This window comes from Lytechinus variegatus, chromosome 5 (assembly GCF_018143015.1).
Source record: "Lytechinus variegatus isolate NC3 chromosome 5, Lvar_3.0, whole genome shotgun sequence".
NCBI classification, from domain to species: domain Eukaryota; kingdom Metazoa; phylum Echinodermata; class Echinoidea; order Temnopleuroida; family Toxopneustidae; genus Lytechinus; species Lytechinus variegatus.
Window position 1 is genome coordinate 13,855,120 of NC_054744.1, and position 27,797 is coordinate 13,882,916.

General features: G+C 35.6%; 1 protein-coding gene across 2 annotated transcripts in view; it reads left to right on the forward strand.

The window, feature by feature from the left end:
* The first annotated feature begins 4,084 nt into the window (after positions 1–4,084).
* The window catches only part of LOC121415499 (neuronal acetylcholine receptor subunit beta-4-like), a 38,044-nt gene continuing 14,331 nt past the window's right edge, over positions 4,085–27,797 (forward strand). Inside the window, exons 1-4 of one of the 2 annotated variants that reach the window (XM_041608700.1) lie at positions 4,085–4,335; positions 18,277–18,417; positions 26,350–26,489; positions 26,993–27,037. In XM_041608700.1, the coding sequence (XP_041464634.1) occupies positions 4,320–4,335; positions 18,277–18,417; positions 26,350–26,489; positions 26,993–27,037 (342 nt within the window). In that variant the 5' untranslated portion in view covers positions 4,085–4,319. Of the gene's footprint in view, positions 4,336–18,104; positions 18,139–18,276; positions 18,418–26,349; positions 26,490–26,992; positions 27,038–27,797 lie in introns of those variants that run through there. The other variant, XM_041608699.1, reaches the window with a different exon arrangement.

Below are 27,797 nucleotides of genomic sequence, written 5' to 3' on the forward strand. Positions count from 1 at the left end.
AAACATATTTGAAAATACAAAAAACAAATACAACAGCGATAACAACGAAACATTCGTGCATAAGAGGAGTAGTATTATTAGGCCTTATCTACTTAATATTTTGCAAAGTTGACATTATTATTCTTAAAGTGGGCATGAAGTTCCTTTCCTGTAATTAACAACTGCACATCTTCCAAAATACATCTGGCATAGTCGGGCGTCATACTGAACGTTTTATGCCATGAAAAACTTGAGTAACATTTATGGAAATCAAAAGTCCTGCCCCCCCCGTCTCGTTTTATGGATCGTTGAATTATTACAGACGACATTCTAAAGTATGCTTACCACCCACAAGAATCTGTGGATCGAGAGAGCACGGCCGAAAGCAAGGACTTTTAGTGCCTATCATTGGTGACCGTATTTGGGAATGCATTTGTCAAATATTTAATACCTCTTGGGAAAAACCCTAAGGATTTAAATAGGAACTTGAACCGGCTTTGTCTTTCATCAAAATCTAAATAGCTACGTAGACTTTCATACATTTGAACCTAATTTATAGGAAAGTCTTTGAGCTTTTCAAGTGTACATTCATAAACTCCGTTAAGGTGCATTAGAGTTTGCTACACTCGAAAAAAAGATTTACCCAGTATAGGGTAAAATAGGAACATGCATGTTGGTTGGGTAAAATGATACTCAATATTTTGTAAATTTTACGCAATGTTGCGTTGAAATAGCCCAATACGGGGTAAAATTGTACCCAGGAAACATGCATGTTCCCTTTCCACCCAATATTGGGTAAAATTTTACTCAGTGTTTTTAGAGTGTAAAAGAAGACTGGAAAAGAAAAAATGAGATGTGGAGGTTTTTACTAGTTCATTGTTAGTGAAGCTGTGTACGTCATTGTTACGAATTCATTATTAAACCATACAAAAAATCTTTTTAAAAATATCAATAAATAGATCTGACACCAATGAACTTGCAACCTTTAATACTAAAAAAAATTGTGTTTAGCTATTACGAAGTTGAAATTTATACTATAAATAGAAACAAAAACGCTACCTCCATCCCTTTGCATGCAATAAGCTGTAGGTTTATATGCCTCAGCTTACATTGCACAGCATTCTCTCTTTCCATGTTGTTTTGAATTCTTCTTCCATTTTAATGCAGACGGCCGTGAACTTGTGGCGCTTAAAAGCCTCCATAAAACGCCCGCGGATGTCTAACAAGATTTAAGCGCTCCGTATGAAAATGCATGATGTGGATTGAGTGCTTATTAGAAATCTGAATCCACCTTGTCCCACTAACTTATATCCATGTTGGAAGGTGCTTCACCTGACTTGTTTTAGTCTTTTACGATGAGCGCCTTGTAATTCCCTCATATTGAGGCGCGAGCTTGCGCTACAGACTATAGGTAGCAACCAAAAAGCTTTAATATATTTATTTCCTTAATGTTTTCTTACAGTGGTGTTTATGACTATTTCTCCTTTTTCTAATGTCCTCTCGTTTCTATTATATCTCATTCCTCTGACACATAGGATATTAGGCGTGTACAACTTCCTGTCCCTCTCAGTGAAATACGCCACTTTTTAATTGCTGTTTTTCTCGAATAAAGATTAATGAACATTAGTAATTTAGATTAACATCATTTTATCAATTTTGTTGATCATTACAACTCTAAAAAAAAAAACCTTCTACCCGAATGTGATATTGCTGTTGACACGGATGAATGAATACAAGGTAAGGTGTTTCTTGAAGGATGGCAAAGGCATGTGCTTCAATGATCACCATCACCGCTGATCTAGCCCTTTGTTCCTGCTCATTAGGCCCAAATGTCATTTACATTTCACGCTTTCCTCTGCATTACAAGACAACTCAATTGGTGTGAGACATTGGTGATCATTAAACGGCAAAGAGACGTGACAGGCCCCAGATTTGTCCAACTCCAGGTTATTAAGCGAAGATCCTTGAATACCTCGGATGAGTTCATCAAGCAAATCAACCATTCCACGGTCATGTCTCAAAAAGGATTACGATGTCTTTGGTCTGTGAACATCTCCTGGTCGGAGACGTGCAGACTAGACATGAAATACACCCTTATAATCCGACCTCTGGTGACCAATGTTGTCGCAAAGCTCAGTGGACTCAGAAACAACAGCACTTGTAGCTAATTTCAATGTAAACAAATGTATTCAATATTCATCATTTACCCATTTGAATTTAAATCTTTTGAGATTTAAATGTTAATCCTTGAGATTTAACATAAATTCAAAATTCGGCTTGGTCACTATTGACAGCCGATCTGGATTTATTTTAATTCCTTTGAATTTAGAGTGTGTATATATATATTTACATAAATATAAGAAGGTCTATACATATAATAATTATTTGTTTAAAAAAGTGATATTGATCTCGACCGTTGTATAGTCGGACACATACGCACTAATAAAGTGGTTAATTTCACCTGTCTTTTTGAAAGTGTATATACATGATTAACGCCACACTCTATTTCCTATATCATGTATATACACTATCAAATGGAGATGTTTCTTATTTTATTCTCGATCATTACAACCGACAACGAAAATCAAAGCCTAACGTTCGCGTTCGATGTATACAATTCAATTCACTCTCCCTTTTTTATTGTCTCCTCTCAATCTTATTTAGAGATCAATTGCTTCTCAACTATTCTATTGTGAGGCCTCTCTGATACGCATTGTTCCCTCCAGTGAAAAAGAATTACAAAGCGAATCGACCAACGGGGAGAGAGAATCCACTTTAATTCTTTTAAAAAAGAGAACAAAGAAAAGAAAAAAGGAAAGGCCCCCATTGTGGTGGCATCTTCAAACGGACAGTTGAAGTCTTTCGGGCGCACTAATGACTCTATTTACGTCGGTATTGGCTTTTTATTTATATTCCTGTTTAAAAAAAGTTTCTTCCTCTTTTTGTGTTAGAGCTATGTCGTTCATCAGCATTTTATTACGTAATAATGAAATCAAAGGGATGTACTGCAGAATTGAAGCGATTGTGCATTGCAATGAAAATATCGTTGTGTAAATCTCAGAACGAAAGAAATGAGACGCGATATTGGATCAGAGAATCATAATAATATCATGTGTGAGGTTTATAAGCGTGGAGATTAAATTCTTAAATGCTCGTCCAGTTTGTGTATCTTTTGAGCCCATTCGATGTATACTTGTTTCTAAAGGACGACCATACTACATGGAAATATCTTGGCAATGTTATTCGAATATAATGAGAATGATCGCTACAATTTAAACGATATAACTGATTCAAAAATAAATCTTTAACAGCGAATTTTATTGGCCAAGGTATCTTTCGCTCAAATCAACTGGTTCCGATTGGTCTTACACCAACGACATGTCTGGTGGGTCATATTCCACACCGAATCAAACAGATATTACATTTTAGACCATTAAACTATCCTGTCATGTAACGTAAATAAACCCCTCTGGCTTTTAAAGCCTATTTTCCTATTTTCTTTTAAATTTCGTCTTACCCCACAGCCGAAGAGACAAACAAAATGTGCGACTAATCCGTATTGATTTGAATTTATCTACTCTTGATGAGGAATCATTGCTCGGTGAGCTCACCGTTATCGCAAAGTAATGGTTCGATTATCACCCCATAAGCTATATGTACTAGTCTCGTCACCAGTTGATCCAAATAAAATAAAATAAATAGATGATATCACAAGAAAGTTCCAGTCGTCAGAAATACTTTCATTGGCTTAGAGTATCATTAATTAGTGTAAAGTTGTTTTAAAGGGGTTGATTTTTTAGTATGACTACCGAATACCACAGGAACATTTCTATCTCAGATTCATTTTCTCTCCCTTGATCATAAAGCAATATGCATATAATTGTTTTCTAACAAAGCATACGTCAAGTAGCTAACTTTGATGGAACCAAAAAATACAGTATAAAATCAAAATAAATGGGCGAAACATACAGAAATGGCAAAGTCAAGTAACTGAGAGCGATATACGATTCTCAAAAAGCATCAAAGTTCTAAACGACTGGTGGACGAGCCTGGGATGTCTGCTTAGAGGGTGAGCCTTTTCACAAGTACGTACCATGTATACGTTACTACGTATCTCGGGACGCCACTAGGCTATTGTGTTCACCCCTTTCATTCGGTCAACGAATTATCTCTGGACATAAGGACGATATTTAAAAACAACTTTTTGAATACGTGAGGACATATACAGACATGTATACGATGTAACTTTCTCCGATTCGTTGGCGTTGCTAGACAGGAAAGATCTCGATTTTTTACCCATTTTTAGGAAATTAAACAAGGAATTATTAATCTGGAAAGCAATGACGAGCCCGACAGGTAAGCCTATCATCAGATCATGGTCATTAAAGGGTGGGGATTTAAATAATCTTAAGTACTGTTTGTACACGAATGTATTGAGCCAAGTGTAATCCCTTGTATTAGTAATGTGCAGGTTGTACGGGGGATGTAAGATAGTTTGAAAGGAATGGGGAAAGAGACACATTTTTACTGTACATGTATGATTATTATATCCACTCAAAGATGGAATTTTCTGTTGCAGTTCATGAAATATTAAACAATTTAGTAGTCCGTACACTCTAAAAAAGGTTTACACAATATTGGGTTAATTGGGAACATGCATGCTGGTTGGGTAAAAACATACCCAATATTTGGTACATGTTACGCAATGTTGTGTTGAAATAGCCCAATATGGGGTGAAAAAATACCCAGCAAACATGCATGTCCCCTTTTTACTCAATATTGGGTAGAATTTTACTCAGTGTTTTTAGAGTGTATGGTCTTCTTGTGCAGTAGCTTATGATATATTCTAATTTCATTCATTTTGAAATATCGTGATGCCCTTGATAATTAGATTCGGTTGTAAGAAACATAGGCTACTTCAGGATAATCATTTTGTTACCCAATAATCTATTAATATATATTTGTCGGTCTTGGTTAATAATTGAACAAGAAGTGTTTGGTTTGTAGAAATTATAACATACCGTCATCTTGACATTATAAATATAACAATGTTAAATCAAACAATGACTCTTTATATTGGTTTCTTCTTCTCCAGCATGACTTTATACATGAGTACATGGAATGTGTATATTTTAATGTATTCTAGATTTTTTTGTTACCTTTAGTTTCATAATCTGTTCAGACTGCAGATGTACTCCAATCGTAATCTAATTAATGCAGTTACTGTCCTTTTGCTTCTGAACACATTAAGTTGTTGGTCAGCCCTGATTAGATCTTTCAGTGCTCATCTTTTCACACATGGTTTTGAGACGTGTAATTGACCCCCGGTAATTAACTCAATGGATATTCCTCGATATCCCCAGTTGTTACTTTGATAAAAACCTTTTAGACCTTATCATCCTGATCACCGACAGACATAATGTCGGCATGTTGTCCATCATATAGGTATCAATATAGGGGACGTCATCTCGATACTTTAATCTTAAATTAAAATACATGTATATATATATATATATACATGTATATACATGTATTAATGGATTATAGCGCTGCTTTAATGTAAGGCTTGGAAATTCAATGCATAGTTTTGGTGCTCATTTAAAAATGGATAATAAAAATATCAGTTGACTTGATTTAAACGTATATCATTCATAAGTGACATGGAAATGAAGTTTTTACAGTCGATTTCTGGGGAGCAATTCATAAAGAATTTGACCGGGGACTTTCAATGACTAATTTGCTTTCAGCCAATGAGATACATGGATTTCGGTAGCTTATAAAAATAAACTCACTGATTCGTTTCATGAAATGCTCCCACGGTAATGATAAAACAAGAGCCCTGTCTTCTCAGCTAACGTGATGGACAACAAGAGTCCTCCAAACGTGTTGAACTCAAGATTTAGAGCAAACTGTATAATCCGTAAGTAAAACATTTCGATATTGTGTAAGACTTCCTCCAAAGAAAGGCTCGTATTTGCACTCACCGTCGAAATGCTGATACACAGCTTCAATTTTATAGAGATTCTCTTGCTGTCATGGTCGTGTTATATACCATATGAGATCTAAAATATTGTGGAAGCATAACTTGGAATAGGTTGCAACTTGTTCATGTTTGGTGGTCAAAAATTGTAGAAAGTGTAAAAAAAAATCGCTCTTGTATTGCATAAAACTTTTTCTTGTATTTGGGTTATGTTCTTAAAAACTTTTATATTATAATGCTTACTCAAAACGTTGCAACTCATCACGAAGTTTACGCTATTTTTATGACGGCCATGATGGGGACTTTCGACTTTCTTGTATGAAAGATACTTTTAAACTTACAGAAACATTTGGTTTGAAGGCGAGAGAAAGATTTCCGATTTTATTCACTCTAAAAAAACAGGTTCTGCATTGTAATCAGGTGAATATTGTCATTACAAGGTTTATTCATCCATTAAACTTATGCCGGTGCGTTATTATAACTGTGTCATCTTTCAGTATAATGAGTTGCAACAAAACTGATTCTTATGTCACACTAGAATTAAGGAGATCACAATTTATGATCATGCATTGTTAATGGGTATTTGTATACAAAATTGCTAAGTCAAACTTCTTTAAAGTTTGACTTAGCATGTTTGTTCATCAGAGGAATACATGCGTGGATTCGATTGTTTCCAGGGTATGAGCGAATGGTTATGGAAATTGCATATTAGTCTTAATGATGAAGATAATAACAGTAAGTACTAGAATCACTGATATTCTTGGTATTTAGTGATATTAGTAGTTATAAAAAAGAGTTGCAATATCTTTATAAATAATAATTGTTGATAAATAATGAAGTATGATAAAACCAACATTAGCTAACATTGTTGATCACGTTGATGTTGAAATGAATTTCTGTTCACCGAAACTGGAAATACTTCACTCGCGTGTTCTATGAACATAAAGCTATTGAGAGATTCATGGCTATTATGAGATCTGTAATTGAAAATTGAAATTGAATTTTGTCGGGACAGTGACCCTATTTCATTCAGATTCATCATTAATAAACATCGATAATATCGATGATCTTATTATCTATAATCTCACGTTCTTTTAGCAACATCATAAGTTGACATCCATTGGTAATCATGATAATCGACCGCGATACATTTTCATGTTCCTATTCTGTGCAGGGGATGTGCCCCTGTAGTCTAATGGGGTTGATGGGGCAAAGTAACGATGACATGTTTTTCTCTCTTTAATACTCATCCACCTTTTTATTTTCTCACTTTAACCCCTCTTTCTTTTTTTAATTCAATCTAGCGTGTTCTTTGAGCAACTTGAAGTTCTGATAATTAAAATGTCTGTATAATTGTCAATCAATTTTCAATTTAATGAAACAAAAATAACCTTTATCTATCTGTGCAGGAAGCCAGTAAAACATGTAAGCAGGCATTTTCCTTTAACCTAAATGGCGCCCAAAATATCGGTTTGAAAGATGAATCCCTGAACTTTTCTTTTTGCTTACAGCCTGTTTATTTACAGGTTGAGGGAATCGTGAGTGTGTAAAATGTCATTCGTCTGCCGATTTTTAGTCGAGCACACTCTATTCACATGACTAATCGCTGGACAGATACATCGTTGAGCTGTCACACCTTTAAACTTCGCAATTGCAAAGAGCAAGACCTGAACATTTTCAAGAACATACTAACCAATCTTCCCTTCACTTAACGACATTGCCCGTTAGGTCGTGATGGAGCACGACGACGTCCCATCAAGCTTGTTTCCGGTATACTTAGCTTGAGAATTAATTTAAGACAAAATGTGATTCGGAAACAGTCGATCACATGCAGGCACGATCGAAATTGGTAATAATATGACAAATATGATTGACCCAGATTACTGATAATGGTGTCTCACATACATGGATGTGTGTTGACATTCAGAAGTGTGCGTGCAGTGTTTCAAGTGTAGATTAGCCCTCGAAATATCAGCAAAATATCAGCACTGCAAACGTCCCAATATTGACAGAAATTATCACATATTATATATTTAATATTAGGTATAAGCACGCAGGCCGATGCAGTACGTGTTCCATGTGTGGAAAACATATATTCTACATTTTAGCAACACGAAAATTCCATTGAAATTTTTACTTTAGAAAAATTGAGTTTTTACATCACTCTCCTCTCACTTTTTAACGAGATATTGAAAGAATGAGTGAGAGAGATGAATTGAAGGAAAAAGGATCAACCAGATCGGTATCGGGTATCTCTAAATTAAGTGTCATAAAATTACCAGCTTGAGAGAGAAAAAAAAATGCATCTCATCTCAAGTAGAGCGAACCAAGGCTTCATACACGGACCATCTAATCTAGATGTGGAGCTAGCTGCATGTCCAGGGCTCAAACCCAGCTTTCTGCTTCATCGGTCTCCTGTGAACGAGCTTTGATTAACGTGGTGTAAAATGCCATGAACGTTCACCCATTCCGATACAGGTTTGCAAAGGCTGGCACACTCATCAAAAGATTGGGTGGTGGCAGAATGCTATGAGAGTATGTAACCCAAACCAAAAGCAATTAAACTTTAGGCCCCTTTTCCACTTTGATAACAATAGGCCACTTTTTAAATAGATTCAATTATTAGACTGATCCCTGATTGGACATACTAGTTGGGTAGCCTAAATGATTTCTACCAGATCATTTTGGAAGAAACACGGGAGGAAAAAGGGAGGGGGGGGGGGGCTCTCAGCCCTCTGACAGAAAATTGCATTTCATATTTACAAGATTTACGGAAGCTATCAAAAGGCTTCATTTTCTACTATAGGTATTGTAGGCCTTCGTTTTGACCCCTTCCAGTACGAGAAGCAATTTCTTGTGTGTTGTAAAAAATTTATCGAAATTAAACTTTTCAACCTGAAACCTCGCCCTATAACTCGGCCAAGATATAGGATGTCGTTGATGGCACTTCTATTCCTATGTGGTATGCCTCCAGGGTAACCCATCCCTGAAACATATGGCCTTTATTTACAACCCTACTTTATCAGAACCACATGTAAATACGTGTTTATCGATGGAGTTAGATAAAATATGAATATATATATATATATGGTATGATAAGAAGGCTGACAATATTGTTTGTTCAATTCAAGTGTTATAGTCTAGATTTAAAAGTGAGATCTTCTGGATATGCATCCCTAATCGAAATCGAAGTAGGTTGTTTGGGAAGAAAATGTTTCGCTCTAGTTAACAAGGTAGCGAAACTGGGTAAGTACGTCAGAGCATATCATGATAAGATGAAAATGAAGACAGTGAACCTTAATGCCTTAAATATGCCATGTCTGCGAAGTGTGACCTGTCTCCCCTTGTATCGTAATTGTTTCCAACACATATTTTACCAACATACGAGATTCATTTGGGAGTACAGTCCATATTTCTTTTGAAATTACAGTGGAAAATCATTTTCAGGTAGATTTTTTTTCTTCATTTTTATGATTTATTGGAATATAATAAATTGGTCAATTACAATTCTTCAAATAATATACAGATTTCACACATGATATCTCTCTTAAATTCCTCATGGAAGCCATTACGATATTGGTATCAATGGGTAATTACTCTCGCACAGGGGCTCCAATACTGCTTACTTGTATAAAGTACATTTTGATATTGAAGATTGTGATGCCTATATACACAAACAATGCAGACGTATACATGTCGCATCTGACGATTCATAATAACTGTTGGTCCAAGGAGAGAGTAGTATAGCGAGGTTTTGTTGATCACAGAGACCTCTTAATAACAGCTGATATGTATTGATTTCGTCCTTTTGTGTAACCCTCTATTATTCACGCACACAATAGTGGCGGCCATCTTGAGTGTTCGTTGAGTGCTTGGCGGTTGTACGTTTAATCCCAAGCCTGAGGTTATGAACAGTTCATACGCTGGTATGTGGTGAGATGGACACACAAATTATGAAAGGTATTCTAACCTGAGATGTATCTTCAGGCACCGATGAAGAGACTTGAGAGTCTCAAATAAATTTATTCTGTTCATCTTCACTAGGTGATTGAATATGGTGAATTTGCCGAAAGGTCCGTGAAACTTAATTCCCCCCCCCCAAAAAAAAAAATGACATACGATTACCTTCATGACAGAGACTACACACTGGCAGAAGTGATCACATTTTCAAAACGCCATATGATGTCCTTCTTAATACAGTAAATATCTACTCTTGGTCGTATATTTTATAAAAATCTGAGAATATTATGATAGGCCTACTAGACATATCAAACATTGCTCATAATCTTCACTGACTTTTAATAAAGTATTTTGAAATAATATATTTTCAATTAAATATTTTTTATTACTTCTTGTTTAAATCTGAAAATGGGGAGAAACGCAATTGAAAAACACGCTGCATGCATGTATTGGCTAACGTAGGCTGACACATGTTTAGATTTCGGGCCAACGTGATCGATATGGGACGTGGAAATCTCGCGCTTTTGGATGCCTTTGGTCGCCGTATATAGACCCCGAGCCCGATCGAAATGCTGTTGTTTGATTTGAATATCTTCCTCCATCGCTATGCTGCTCCGTCCACCAGCTAGCCAGGAGTACTACTACTACACCATATTCTGATGACCGTTTTACGCTCATGCTTGCCCTACCCTAGCTGTATACACTGGTCAATACTCGTAGATTCAGCCAGGTCAGGTTAGATTAGCTTGTTTCCTTGATCTAAATATAGGACAATCCATGAAACGACAGTACTTTCTCTATTTAGACCATCTCCTGACGCGTGCACGCTCATTATCAAGACCCCCAAAGTTGCTCCCATTTCAGTTTTCCCCATGAGCATTTACTTTTAATCTTGATCGTTACGTTTCATGCTAAAGATATTCCTTTTATTATCGCAAATGGAAAAAAGATGGATCAAAATAGCCAAGGAATGTGTGTCCGACCTACATGTAGTTCACAATTAAACGAAATTCTGGTACATTTTTACAATTTTTTTTGAACGGTAACACCTTATTTTAATGTTTAAGTGTATATAAAAATTCACTCATCTATGATTTATATCCGATGCATCACGATTCATGATCAATACAAGATCAAAGGTGTTAGATTACTATAATATCAGGAGAGACATAATTTCCATTTCGTCGTATCATAATCAATGAATACATACACTCTTCAAACAAATCAGTCAAATTGACTAGACAAGCAGTCAGCTGGGTGCAAGTGAATGCTAGTCTCATTTCTGACATATATTCTAGTTAGAAATAACTCTGTTCTAGTAAAATGCGACTAGAAAATAGTCAAATATGACTAGAATAACAGTTACACCCAGCTGACTCTATTAACTAGTCATTTTTGACTGATTTGTGTTTAGAGTGTAGGGAATCGATGGGGGAAAAAATCAGTGACTTATTTGCGTTGAACTCGATAGAGATGTTCCAACTCTAATACCATTCAGTATGTATATGATTTGTAGTAAGATGTAAACATGCAGATCTAAAAATCAGACTCAGAAGTCATTGATGATGAGTGCATGTGAGTGTGTGCTTGTGATTTGGTTTACAGATGTGCGAGATTATTCACGTCTGCATGGGACCGACCTTTAACGTCACCATCCGAAAGACGCGATCAGTTTGGCATTTTCCTATTTGGTAAGATTAGAGAGTTGCACCACGTAGCATAATAGGTCTTCAAGTACTTACAAGAGCTGGTTCCCCATTTCGATTTTAAGAATTATACATCAATAATTATTATCATCAAAGTACATGCAGATTTTTCATGTTAATGGTCGACCACTGCTGGTGGGTCATCTACTGAAGGGAAACATGGTTATGTTTTTTTGTATAGTCTTTGAACCCAAGGATAATAATTAGTGAGAGGACACTTACACCCATCTGATCTTGGTTAGCAGGTCCGTCTATGGTGTATGGTCATGATGTTTACGTTGGAGAAAACTCCATCGTCCAGAAGACAGACTCAACCCATCTCATCAGAAGATGGACCTTGAATCTGTATCGAATTAGCCCTAGAATAAGCCTTTCGGATGATGACAAGGCTATCAGATGGTGGCGCCCTACTGTTTCTACCATCTGGCTTGTACATTCACCCAGGCAGTCCACATCTAACGTAGATTTATAGCGGATATCGTGACCGGGTGGTACCGGGTTTTAGTGGTGGTTTCATGCTGAGTAAGTCGCATACTTTTGTGGATTAAAAAAAAGGTCTGGATTTTTTTTTACTAGGGCCTATCATTTCGAGCAGAACTTCACTGGGTACAGATACAGAATTTCTACGTTCACAATGATCGTATCATGAAGGTTTTTGCATATATTTTGATAGAAATAACCAACATAAAACCTACTTTCAACGATCCAGGGACCGCGGAAGAAACAAAAATCACAATCACATGGTAATTTTTACGTTTTTGTTCACGGTTTTTGAAAAAAAAAGTGGAGGGGGGGAGGGTTCAAGCCCCCACCCCGTTTCCGCGGCCCCTGCGATCTGACGGTGCAAATTAGAACCGGTGCTCAAAATCATTGTACATGTAGACAGCCTGTCATAAACCGGATTTTCTTTTAATCAAAATATTTTGTCTTTCATAGCAAATTACATTCTACCGTCATGAGCTACATGTACTTTATCAATTGTTGATAATGCTGTATTCGGTTGTAGGCTATAGTTTGTCATAAACTCTTAGCGTCTGTTATTACTAATAACTTTTAGAGGGCCCTCGGCCACATTAAACCTTTACTTTCCAATGAACATACAGAGGTTGGTAATTCACCTCCATATGTACATAAATCACATAGGGCTTTAATATCCCCGGCATGTTAGGGGTTAGCAGTTCTCCATAGAGATATTCTCACCTGTCTGTCATCAGCGATCATCGTAGAAGAAGCACTAATGGATCGAAACTTTAATTAGGTTATCAACTGCTTTTCTTCACTACCATAACTAGAGATAGAAGTCTGCAAGAGTGATCAGGCATCGCTGATCGACTCAAAACCATCCTTCCAGCAGCTTTATACCAGCACTATAAGAGTTGAGGAAAGGGAAAATGTAGTTTATTTGAATGACGTTGTGATATCAAGGAAATTACTGTCAACCCGGTTTGGTATGTGAGAAGTCATGGAAGTGGAAGTGTTTCTTGTAGATTTTTATACAGTAAAAATGTGATTTAATTAGGTAGTGAAAACCAATATCGTATGAGACATATCTCTTACCAAGTTACCTTGAAAGTAATATTACACAATCTGCAAGATCAGTAAATATGTTATATAAACTATCACTTATTAATCCAAACAATGCGAATACGACAGGGATGTATGGTATATCCATTGAGATGTACTATGAAATAAATGTATTCTGAGTGTGTAGCTCTTTAATTAATGGTTTGTTGGTGAGCGATTTGTGAAGCTAACAAGTTTTAAGAAGTCAATCATTAATTGTCTCAAAGATGAAAATATCTTAAACAAATAAGTATAATAATGGTCAAACTTCAGTAAATCTTATTTTCATTATGATTGGAAATACCCTTAAGATGTTATGAATAATCATTGGCATAGCTAGCAGATTATGAGATTACGAAGAACATTTGGAATAAATGGTCGCAGATGTTATGCATCAAAGCCTGATTTTCTATCTTAACTTTCATTGTGCTATTTGTTGATACCTAATTTACATCCCATAAGAAATGTATTTCAAGAAAGCTCTAATCATATCATTGCAGCGAATCAACATTTCAGATATCAAAACAGATCATAATAGTGACTTTATTACATCACATAGGGTGGTGTTACCATTTTGATGTTTACACGGTGATTAAACACTCTACTATTCATCGAAATTATGGAGGTCTTAGGGATGTTCGGGGTCCTTAACACTTACGATCTTCAGAAAATGATAAAATGAAGGCAATTCACGGTGGGCATCGAAGTGAAAAGAGCGGAATTCTGGAACATTAATGAGCGAATCAGCAGTCAAGTGAGAAATGAAGAACGAGGCAACTGCCATTTTGAAGATCACTTGGCATCTATGCCACGAGCAGCTGCGACAGAGCGTAACATCAAGTGCTTTACCAGAGTTTGGACGGTAAAAAATATGTAAACTTCTCCCAAATTAGAATTCACAACATTGAAGTTTCAAGTTGTCTGTTGACTCCTGATAATGCACCGGTGATGTGAAGCAAACACAAAGATTGTAGACAGGAAATATATGAAATTAAAGGGATAGTCCGGGCTGAAAATATTTATATCTAGACAAATAGAGTAAAATACACAAAGAAAATTCTGAAAATTTTCATCAAAATCGGATAACAAATAACGAAGTTATTGAATTTTAAAGTTTTAATATTTTGTGAAAATAGTATTTATGCACCACAACACGAAAATTCATTAGGTGGGCTCATGATGTCACATCCCCACTTTCACTTTTCTCATGTTATTACGTGAAATCATAAATGTTTCATTTCTTCATACATGTTTGAATAATGTGTCTCCTTTATAATGAAATAAGTTGCAGCAATGAATATCTAATGCACTAAATTGGTTGTCAATCCACTTTTTCAGTTCTTGGTAGAAAAAAATTGAATAAACCTAATTTCATATAATAACATACAAAAGAACAAGTGGGGATATGACATCGCCAAGATGCTCATTGAATATTCATGAACACATGCCTAAAACTGTTTCACCAGACTAATGTAAATATTTAAAAATGCCATGACTTCTTAATTTCTAGTCCGATTTTGATCAAATTTTCAGTGTTTTTTTTTAATCTTTTTTCCTATTTTTTTCTTCATCTGTTTAAATCATATCATTGTTAACACGGAGCATCACCTTAAGGAATACGAAGAAATTTAGACTGAAATCATGAAGAAGTATTACCATTTCTTAGCCTTTTCAATTCAAGTTTATTCAACCATAAAAATGTGTATATACAAATCAAACATAGTTATGCAAACAAAATATGGCTAGGACCATAAAAAAGCAAACTGCTTTTAAATAATGGCCCCCATATGGTATATGATATTGGATAAAAATATTGCAGTGTATCATGTAGAATCTTCTGACGTCATATGGTTTATGTATTATGTTTAATTGTGAAATATGTAAAATAAAGTCAAATTGAAATAGAATTCCTTCAAATATGAATTCATGACATTTGAGTTTTCTGGGAGCTATTTTAGATTTAGCTTTATCGTATCTATGAACATTTAAGCATGTTCAGAAATAAAGTATTTAATGTATTTTGATGCATTAGAATTTGAGTTGTAACGCTCATTATGTCATCTAAACTCTACCTTTTTAGCTTGCGTGACTATGAAACTGGATCTCATTGATTTTCTGATATCATGGTGAAATCGTAGATCTTTTTTTTTATCATATAAGCATTTTACAACACATAATGAAAACCCAAAATAGATTTATTCCTTTTAAAGTTTTGAAGTATAATATGAAAAATAAAATTGTAATATAGCTTATAATTTGTTTGCCATATAAGACTCTCACAGGAGGCCGGTCCCTTGTTGTATTTTGTAATACATTGCATTATGTTCATGCAAAACGACATGGCTTTATAATGATGTACTGCTAATGCTGTGATGATAAAAGGTCGGCACTGTCAAAATTCAAGTAAATTCGTTATTCAAGCTTTTTTCGTCTTGGCTTTAGAGAGATTGAAAAAAATGACAAATGTTAGATTGAACTAAGTTTACTCGTACACGGGAGTAAATGATATTGCTTGATTAAAGGGATTAAAACAGTAATTTGTTATGCTATCCAGATAATTATCAAGGATGGCTAAATGTAGTTTACGCTTGTTTGTGTGTGTGGGGGGAGGGAGGGGTGAGTGTGCCTATATATGGGAGTGGAGGGGAAGGGGTTTGTTCAACATCTAGCCCAGTCTTGAATCATATGACCTTTCGAAATGAAACCTTTCCGACATGCCTTTAACATGTTTCTTATGAAAAAAGAGGGCCGTCAAAATTGAATTTTCATGTAGCTGAGAATCTTGAAGCCCCCAGGAAATGTTTTTCGCACCTTTCGATATGATATGTGGGTTATCACATGACCTCGGAGACTATAAAGTAAAAAAGGATAAAGTTGGATTTTAGAACGCCTTGTAACCTTGACTTTTATAGTGTTTGTAGGACGAAGGGGTACACGAGGCATGAATTGAGAGACATATGGAAGCACAGATGCATGGAGAGATAGACGTGACTTCCATTTAGCCTCAAGGAAACAAAATGAGACCTAAGTGAGAACTCAATGTCATGTTCATGTTCGGCATAACAACCGACAGTTTTTTTAAAAATAAATCAAAATTTGATCTTACATTATCATTATTATTAGAGAGATCACAAATCTAAAATTATAGTTCCGCAACAATTCAAGATTGGCAACGGGGAAGGAGCTGTTCGGTTCATCACCTTTCCTTCCATTATCATCAACACAACACATCGGGAAGGCGTATTTTTACTTGCCCGTGATCATTTGAGCGCCACTCTGTGGTAGTGAGTTTGATCCTTCTTGTGCTGTCTGTAAATGAAAATTAACTTACCGCTTTTCTATGAAAAAATAACTCTTTGCACATCTACCATGTCTACGGTATCGCTTGGTAATAAGCGATTGGTCTTATTGATCGATATTGTCTTGTGCCCACGATTTCATGTCACTGTACTTTGTTTATAGCAACATTTAAATAATACTGTAGACTAAAAGCAGCCTATAGCCAGGTTGTCTTGAGTCGACTTAAAAAAAATTGGCTACTGTCCAACCAACATGATTCCATTTTTTTTTACAAATGATACGTATTGGTGTATTATAAATAGATCGACTCAATCGGAGTATTTTCTAAGTCGCTCGAATGAGTAGCTTCTATGTATAAAATATGCATGAACCACAGTGTAGATATTTGAAATAGATACCCCCTCAGTCTTCATGGACAGTGCTTCTTTTAGATGCAAAGGGATATTGTTCAATTGTTTGTCTGACAGTTGTTGAACGCTTCATTTGACGATATAAGACAACTCCTTTCGTCTCCTCCGAAGTGACTGATCTCTTAATGGAAATCAATCAATACGTTTGACAATTACATTAAATGTTTCGGTGGATTGACCAACGGGAAAATATATTCTGCTATATTCCGATATTGATAATGTTTTCCGAACAATACTTCCCGGAGATGAAACAGTAAGGGAGTAATAGCCTCAATCCCATGGTTGTAATAGCTTCTGTCTGGCAATCGATTTCATCTAACTTGTAATTATTAGTCATCACAAAATCATTGATATCGATCATTGAAGTGGATTCGTGAAAATTAGAACGTCTGGTCTGGGTAAATTTGAATTCACTTTCATTACCGCTAATGGCAGCTAACAAGTCAATGGAAGTATATCAATAGATATAGTATAACTGTAGTTTACGAATCAGACATATACCGTTATGCACAAATACTTGTAAAAATGATCTATCGATTTTCAAATAGCTGTAGAATGATTCATTACTGAACATGTAGATGAAATCTCAGAAAACTGTTCAAGGAATTAATGCGTTGTAAAATAATTATAGAAGGGAGTGGCCTCCTTTCTAAATAAAAACTCTTGAGTCATTTCAAGTTACACAGCCTTCCGCTTGACGATGACGACGGCGACTTATAGGCATAAGTTTTAAATTTCAATATGTGGTCAAGGTTAAGATATGTCATTCCCCGGTAGATTCTTGGAAACACAAATGATGCTGAGAGCTAGAAAGGAGGTGGGTCATGGTTCCTAGTTGCACGGTTACCGACCTCCTGACTGTAGAAGCAAGGGCATTACCTTGATAAATGCATGTGTAATAGAAGGACCGGTAAGAAGTAGAAATGTTAGGGTAGGGTGAAAGCATGCTCGGTTGACAGTTTGACAGATCACATCTTACCGCTGGTGATGAGCGTAACAATCAAACTGTGTGATTCTGGCGTCGCCGACTGGTTCTTATCAGATCGTGGCGATTGAATACTGTCTATGGAAGATCTACAAGCTTTAGCGGCCAGAAGAAGATAAAATCAGGAACCATAATGATGTGATATGACTATGGATAAGTCTCCAGAAGGACTATGTAGGATAAAGTCAAATGATATTATTGCTCATTTTACAGCTCGAGAATGATCATAATGTTGGATGAGTTTGCGCCATGCAAGTAAGGAACCATATTGAAGAATCTAATTAACAGATCATATTCGTTATTATGCATCGGGATATATCATGGAATATTATACAACCTTGATTACTACTTATTCACGAATGGTTTATTTAATCTTTCATTGTGTTATTCCAGGGCTGGATTCACTCTGCGGCCAGCAAGTAAGGACATGCCGAAACACATCGACCAACGCAGATAGGGGTAGGACGGGTGCTACATGCAGCTTGATCATGAAATCCTTTCTAGTCACCATCATGATCCTTGCCTTTGCACAAGGTAAGTAAACATTTCACCAGGTTCCCGATGAAATTTCACATGCTTCTCAAATGAAGGCATTTAATTTGCTCCGATTTTTGTCTGAATGGTGCTGTCTGGTAATCAATTTGGCATAGAAAAATGATTTCTTCGCAAGAACAAGTTTTGTTTCCGTAGAATAGAGCTGTGATTCTTATGTATCAAATGTATGCATAAGATGAGAAGAGTGGTTAGATATTAGGTGCGGAACCAAACCAGTTACACTCTAAAAAAAAATTCCCAATATTGGGTAAAATGGGAACATGCATGTTTGTTGGGTAAAAAGATACCAAATGTTTTTTTACGCAATGTTGCGTTGAAATTTACATTTCAAACATGCATTCTGCCCATTATTGGGGGAAAATACCCAGCAAACATGCATGTTCCCTTTCTACCCAATATTGGGTAAACTTTTACTCTGGGGTTTAGAGTGTATACCTTATGAACCATTAGACACATGATGGAAAATCTTCGCTTGATTGCTACATCTAATGAAGATAGTTAATTGACAGAAATACGAAGTTCTACCTAGTTGTGGCTTATGTAATGGTCTACGTTAATTGACCGTTTAGGGTTGGGTAAAATCAATGATCACAAAGGGGATGACTTATACTAATTCATCAATGCGAGTTCCAGAAAGGATAAAACACTAATAGTTAGTCACATTGGATGGAAGGCCTGTTCTCTGTCTAACCATATAAGAAGGACATTATCTTCGTAATCTATTGTTTTAAGTGGCGACGAATATAAACTTGGCACCACCAGTAGGTATGTTCTGGTCGTTCATGGTTTAAGAAGACCTTTCAGAAAAGGAGGCAACAGTTATTAGCCAACCATTAAGGGCTACCTCTCAACCTTGGCGTGTAATATAGTATGGTCGTTTGTCAGACGTTTCTCTAAGACACACCACTTTTCTTATTTACTTCTGATTGTTTTCATCTACCACGTTTCGAGCAATACCCGATCGCCTTCGTCTATACCCAAAATGCACTAAATGACCGATAGCGCACCGAATACGGAGGAACATTCTTTAGTGACGTCATCGGATTAGCGAAATAGATGCTTTCCTTTTCTTATAAGTGAGCATGGAGAGATGTGGTTCAATATAAGGCTCGAGTCCGTATCTTTCATTTCCTTTCTTCCTTGCATTCAGGGTACCAAGCTCCATTACTGAAGGCACGGGCAATATAACAAATATAACCTTAAAATGACACGTGATCTAACGGCATGTGTAGGAGTCCATTACAATACAAGCTAAATTTGTCAAGCCAGTCGATTGTTGTTTTTGTTACTGCATGCAATAAAATGATATATATGTCCTACATTAATCTTTACAACCTTGGCATGGACAATTTAAAAAAAATCTGTAACTTCGTTTAAGGCAAGAAGGTGAAAAAAAACAATTGATTCAACTAAAACTTAATCTAACTTGCATAATGTCAATTTTCATCGGTCCAAATCTACTCAGTCAAATGGAAAGTCACTTTAAAAGAAAGTATTTAGTTAAAAGTCGTTATAAGGAATAATAGAGTTTGATCACAACCGGTTTTGTTTTCTACTGCTGTAGAAACCACGGATCTGAAATCTGTTTGTGCATTTCCATCTTCGCAGTCAAATATTTGAACATAATATTCGAACATTCCATGTACATTCAACCTGAATCATGCGACTTCATAATACATCATAGGTAAACGGCAAGTTCGGCAGCATTATGATGAGACAAACTGATAAAATGAAATTGGTTTCCTACTGCGCGAATGGAAACTTCATGAGAACAATAATATGAATTATTTCAACTTACACCATCATGACCATCTGCCGGCCAAGTGGTCTACCTAGAAGGCAGACTTGGTAAAATGCTGTCAGGTACCATGTCTTCGTTTAAATTGCAATTTAACACGTTTCTCATGTAGTGACGTATTTAGAATAAATAAATTCAATGCAAAATGGATGAAATGTTAAAATAAAAACACAACTTGGTATAAAACAAATGCGATTAAAGTACCCGACCTTCCTTAATTCATCAATTCTCAAAGTGCATAAAAATGGAATGTAAAATAAGAAAGGTCTGTCAAGATTTCGTTTCACAACGATATGCATAACACAGAGGGTATTCAAATAAGGATCCAATGGTATATTCTGACAATCTCTTGTGCTCTATTATATGACATGTAAACGATTTTGATTCGTGTAGATTTGATATTAAAGTGGTCCATTGAATTCTCTGGAGGTTCCAACATTGCTGATGGTATATAATGAAGACAGAGACAATTCATGTTTCACAATATTGAAAATGATTAAATAACTCTTTATTATAACATACGAATGATATTAAGAGTGCGTGGAGATATCGGTTCCTTCATTATAGCAACCCACCAATGTTGTGTGCAAATCTGTAATTTAAAAAAGCGACATTTAATCTATAGCATAAATCACTTACTCTTTACATAAAAAGACTATAATCTTTAACAATTCGCAAAAAATGTAAGCTTTAAACTTCGAAAAAGTATGTAAAGCTCTTGTGTACCTCCAATATAGATGAGTTATGTCTTAACTATGGGAAGGAGAAAATGGGAAACTTATCTTCAGAATAGTAGAGGTTAGAATTAATTCCCCCGCATCTTCAGCATGCAACATACTTCATCTTTAGGCAAGCTTACATCGCTGTGTTTAATTATTATGACACTCTAGCATTTGACTCATGCATGCGTCTTATGCCTGGTAAATAAAATCCCCCGTTGAGTTCTTATATTCCCAAGAGATTCCACATCTCTTCAGCAAGTCCTGTGATACCCACGGGGTATCATGGCCATGATGGCGTCGGTGTAAGAGGCGGAGGACGGGGCGAGGAATATCCGACAACCTCCTTTCATTCACGGTATTATCAAGTCCGTACACAATTTTATTAAATGACATTTCTAGCTGTACGATCATTATCTAGGAACATAATCGTGGGGATTCCTTATAAAGGGATGGAAGAATATTTCATCGAAAATGTCCAATTTGTACTCCTGAAAAAATCCCTCCTCATTTTCTTTTTAAATCGGTACCAATCACCCTGCTACCCCTAGCCGATCAAATGTCACATTTACTACCTACATGGCTGTTCCTGAGATGTAATCGTCATGTCATATCTAATATAAAGAATTATCTATTCAAGAGCAACATAGAACGGTGATAGGCTGCGGTAGAGCTGTTTCATTTCATTGGGAACCACATTGTACTTATTGTTGAGAAATAAAATGAAAGCATTCCACTGCAGGGCATGACTGTCAGCGCCGTTTAAATCTAAACCAAACAGACGTACTTATAATGATGTATGGAAATTGCATCACGTTTTGAATATCAGTTACCAACATCATAATCATAACCTCACACGACTTGGTGATAAAGACCAGACTGAGTTGTTTATTATGTTTTCCATGAATCTGTTAACAAAGTGTATGATAGCAGGGTTTTTTTTGTAACAAAACATGATGTTTAATTATGGTACAAGCCTTCGTGCATGATCATAGGTAGAATTATTTATATATATATATCATCGACATTCTTTGTCTTGAATAAGGTGGGTTGTAAAGGGACTCCGAGGCAATGCAGATCACTGTATTCTCATCTAAAATTCAGAATCTGATATTTTGAAGTGCATTATTTCATTCTCTTTGTTAGAAGGAAAGGCTAAAGCGCAAATTGACTTAATCGTTTTATCTGGTGATTTAATTGAGCTTTAATCAAGGTTCCGCCAAATATTCAAAGAATATGGCATTTGAATCTAAAAAAATGTCCCCTACCTTTATAATACTACGAGTAATATTCATTTTTATGATTATGTTGCAAAAATAACAAATGTCAAAACGAAATTGTATGAGCGTGTAGTGGCTCAACGCTTAACACTACGTATATTTACATTTAAATTGTGTTATTTCAGCGAATCTTATGGTAATGCAGAGCGCTCGGAGCACCACATATAATTCGTATTTTCTTAGGTCAAGGGCACACTCATTCAGTCCGTTTAAAGATGCCATCCATACATCCATTACGAGATTAAAATAAAACATCTTCCAACAACCTCTGGTTCTTAAAGGACAAGTCCACCCTAACAAAAACTTGATGTGAATAAAAAGAGAAAAATTCAACAAGCATAACACAGAAAATTTCCTCAAAATCGGATGTAAAATAAGAAAGTTATGGCATTTTAAAGTTTCGCTCATTTTCGACAGAATAGTTTTATGAACGAGCCACTTACATCCAAATGAGAGAGTTGATGACATCACTCACTCACTATTTTTTTGTATTTTATTATATGAAATATGAAATATTTTTATTTTCTCGTCATTGTCATGTGAAATGAAGTTTCATTCCTCCCTGAACACGTGGAATTCCATTATTTTAACATTTTGTGCTTCAGGCAAGGAGGTCCTAATCGTCAAATTCGTAAAAATTGAAATATTGTATAATTCAACAATAAAAAAAAAAATAAATAGTGAGTGAGTGACATCATCGACTTTCTCATTTGGATGTAACTGGCTCGTTCATACAACTATTTTGTTAAAAATAAGCGAAACTTTGAAATGTCATAACTTTCTTATTTTACATCCGATTTTGATGAAATTTTCAGCATTGTGCTTGTCTGATTTTTCTCTATTGATTCAAATCAACATTTTTCTGAGGTGGACTTGACCTTTAAGAGTACATTAATATAAATACGTATAATATTTTGACGTTTTATTTCCGAGTTTTCACCGCTAGGTTATCGGCCCTGGAAGAAATTGAGTATGTTCGTGATGCTGTATTAAATGAATGCAATGCACTGTCATGACTATCTTGCTCGTAGAGTTGTAAGCCTAAATGAAATATATCAAAAACTGACCCATTTGTAAAATTTCATCGTTATCATACGCTCATAATTATTCTCATGATAATGCAAAGTTTACCTCTCCATAAATATTATAGTCATATTTTATTTTTAAACATGATAGGATGAATTATTTGCTTTCTGTAATATATGTTTTTAATGAAATTTGATTATAATAACAATTCGATCAAATAAGATCTGGGACCTTGTAGAGCGCAATTTGCCTAATCAAAATCTGCTGATAGTTGACTATAGTTGTAACAATTGAAATCTTTAGAAATAATCAATCAGGGTAGTTTCAACCTCTAAATAGCTCTGGGGGAATTTCCCAAAGACTTAGTATGACTTAGAATTGCACTTAAGTTTCAGATGCGTGTGGTATATAACGCATCACCGAATTGGTCGGATTGTGCGTACGGGGCACACACTACCGCTTGTCCACCAATCAGATAGCGAGTTAAATAGAATGTGTGCGTTGGCGTTTAAACATAACTCTAAGTCAAACTTAACTATCTGTGACCCCCCCCCCCCCCGTCCTCATGGTATATTTTCAATTCGTCTATTGCCAACTCGTCCACTCATCACACGGTCTTCCTTCATTTAGTCTAATGCTATTCCCCTCATCAACATTTTGTCTGACAACCATTTGGTCCAATCATCACTTCTTCTAAACACCAATTCGTCTATGACCATTTCGTCTCTTAACCAGTTGGTCTAATATTCATTTTGATTTCATTTATTTCACCCGATTAACACTAAGTCCAATTAGACCAAATTGCTTTTGGGCCAAGTATTATTAGACCAACTGGATAGTGGAAGAACTGATGGTAGACGAAATGATAGTAGACGAGTTGGTAATTAGAGAAATTGGCATCAGAACAATTGAAAATAAACCGTCCTTATTAGTGTCTCCATTGTGGCAAGGATCGGGCGTAACTGATTCCGGAACGAGAAATCGCAATCGATCTCAAAACTTGTAATGGCTCTTCAAATTCGCACTTGCATCAATATATTTTCAAGATACTGGATAACTATGCAGTAGTCAAAATATTCAATTGAAATCTTTAGGTTGTTTCAAAGCCTTGTGTTACGGATTTTGTTTGTTCACATATATATTCAGCTTACATGTACCGAACGTCATGGTTGTTGAATCAAGATCAGAGTTCTATATAGATTTCGGTTCAGCATTACAAACCCTTTAATTGTTGCCAAATGTGGCGTAAATAATCTAAACTGCATTAACATTATTTGGGGAAGAATCGGGAATTGAAAAGATACGAAATGGTATAAGATGTGCCCTGAGCTTTGGGTGTAAATATCGGTAATAGTCAAAAAAAAAGACAAAAAGAGGAGTTATCATTGTAAAGTTTATATCTGAGCATTTCTTAAAAAAGGAAGTGTGCAAATAGACAAAACTTCATGAAATGCATAATCTTAATGTCTAGAATATATAAAGTATATTTTGGGTTTTTCTGGAATCTAAGATGCATAACTTATTATAAACGCCGATCCACCGTCCGATGTTCATATTACATGTTTAACGAAAATGTATTGCACTCCAAAATCTATCTATCTTAATGACATCGGACATACAACCTAATTCACAATAAATGACAATGCCCTGCTTCTGTCCAAGTTCATTATTTTGATAGTTCTTAGCAAACACATGATACTACTGATTCCTTAAACCATTTCGTATCTTCCCTTTTCACAAGACAATCACGCTCATCAAACAATGGAGAGGGATATGCGGTTGACACCGTCGAGTAATTCATAATTTTTATAATCAGCAATCAAAATAGGAATGAAAACGAGAAAATTCGATAACCACCTTTCTTTATAATATATAACATTTTGGTGCAAATTAATCCTCTTATTATTTTTTTAAATGGAATAGAGCATTTGATAAGAAAGTAATGGAGATAATCTGTATATAGTATATCTTTATGATTCCTGCGAAATCAAATTTATTTTTCATCATTTTGATGATTTCATTTTCACATGGAAAGTTTAATAAGTGCATTTTCCTATCTGTGTTTGACCACAATATAATTATTTTCTTTCTTTTGAGAAGATTATGTGATCATGGTGATGACTTGTCATTGTTTTCTTTCAAAATCATGGTTCGAGCATAATTATGATGATTTATGGATCAACATTTGATAGATCTTTGCTGATGTTGCTCTCGATATATGTGACGTTAGTTGTGATATTGGTAAATAGGTGTGAGAGATTGAGTCTGCCAGGAACCTTATTTTTACGAAATTGGAATGGACTTAAAAATATTTGTATATTTCCAAAACATCTGGAAAACTGGTAAACTATGCATATACACGTAGGAAATTCTTATTTTGATCTTTGTGAAACGAATGTGTACATCGTCAAGTTGGATCTATATACCTGTAGACAAACCAAATTGCAAGGGGAATATTGCATAGTGACCTGAGGCAAATGCAAATAAATCAATACTCAACAGTGGAAATGATTGATCTGAGATTATGAATGAAAAAAGCACAGAACTGAAATCCTCACTACGTAGAAGCATACGAGATATAATAGGCTTGTGTTTTTATCTTACCCCCATCTAATACCTATATTTATATCGACTTTCACTCATGGGGGGTGTTTCACAAAGATTTAAGTATGACTTAGGTCGCACTTAAATGTCGACGCGTACATTATATGCAACGCGCAATCTTATTGATCAATACGCAGTAGTGCGCGTCCTCTTGGCATGATCTGACCAATGCTGTCATGCCTTTTATACTGCGCGCAACAAGACATTTAAGTGCGACTCTAAGTCATACTTAAATCTTTGTGAAACACCCCCTGGTATATCAGTAGACATTACACCATATAATTTGGGGCTTGTGGCAAATGTCTATAAGAAAATATTTTAATTTGTTCGCGTACATTGGTATCCATATACGGTGCTTGGTGATTAGACGTATTTCGTTTACGTTGATTCAATTTCTTGTTTTTTGTTTTCAAAACTCGTTATTCAGGCAATCATTTCATGATACTAATGTTTCTTCCTTTCATTTATGTTTTGGTCCATTCAGGATGCACATCATCTGAGGCCGAGGAGCGACTCTTTACAAAACTATTCTACAAATATAACAGATTGATTAGACCAGTTGTCAATAACTCGGATGTTTTACCGGTCAATTTTCAGTTAACAATGTCCCAACTTATCGATGTGGTGAGTATACTTCTGGACAAGTATAATAGCAATCCGGTGTTTCATGCCTGCGGGAGTGTGTTTTAATTGACGCGTGAACGATTCGGAACCGATGGGAAGTATCAAAATGATAAAAAAAATTGTCCGAAATCTGTTTTATGCGACAAACGTTCACTAAAGAGTTTAACAAACGATTGGAAGCGTCGTCAACTGTCTGCAAGGAATTTCTAAATCGAAAAAAACAAAAAAGAAGTATATCAAAAGTAAATACATTTTCAAACCAACATGTATTGTTGTGCATAATGCAGGTGACCTTTCGGACCTTTGGGGTACATATCTAAATTGACAAAATTGTTTGTATTTCCTATATGTTTTGGTTTTCAAATAGAAGGGAAATGAGGGAGGGAGAGAACAGATATTTGGCGACAAGACGTTTAATTAGTTGATTTTTTTTACTTGTTATGAAATTTAATAGTAGTTTGATTTGTTGATATTCTTCTCATGTTTTTGTATTCTTCCTGCAGGACGAAAAGAACCAAATTATGACAACGAACGTTTGGCTCAAACAGGTAATGTGAGATTTCCCCGTGAATTTGATTTCCTTCTTATTCTAAAAGTGTGTGATCATAATACAGTTGATTTTAAACCCCGGTTTTAAAGATGGCGTCTCGGAACTTTAGTCAAAGGAAATTCAGATGACTATAAATAATATTACAGACGGGAAGTTGGGTACTACTTCATGAAGAGGGAGAAATGATACTGATAAGGACAAAATGATTTCGTTAGGGGATTGTCACACCCAATTTCTTTTTACATTCGGGAAAATGTGGTTGAATAGGAATCAACCTTTGTGTGAACAGAATAAACATAAAGTAGCAATGGTCTCATTAACTCGTACATATGATCTCAATATCATATAAAATGACCAAGCTAGTTCTTAGTATTTCTAGACATGGCTCTGAAGATTGGGGGTGCTGAAGTACCCCCAAAGATTTCTCTGGAGTGCACAGATTAGGCTTGTATGGTATAATGTGGAAATTTTCACCTTCATTTTAACCCCCCCCCCCTTTCAGCACCCCCTCTTTAGGGCCCGATGCAGAAATAAAAATCGATTTTGAAATATCATCATAACTTAAAAATATGTGGATCTAGTTCATGAAACTTGGATGTAAGAGTAATTAAGAAACATTGCACATTCTGCGTGAGTTTCAGGTCACATGAATGAGGTCAAAGGTCATTTAAAGTCAATGAACTTTGGCCATGTTTGGGGTATTTGTTGGATTGCTATCATAACTTTGAAAGTTTATGGATCTAGTTAATAAAACTTAG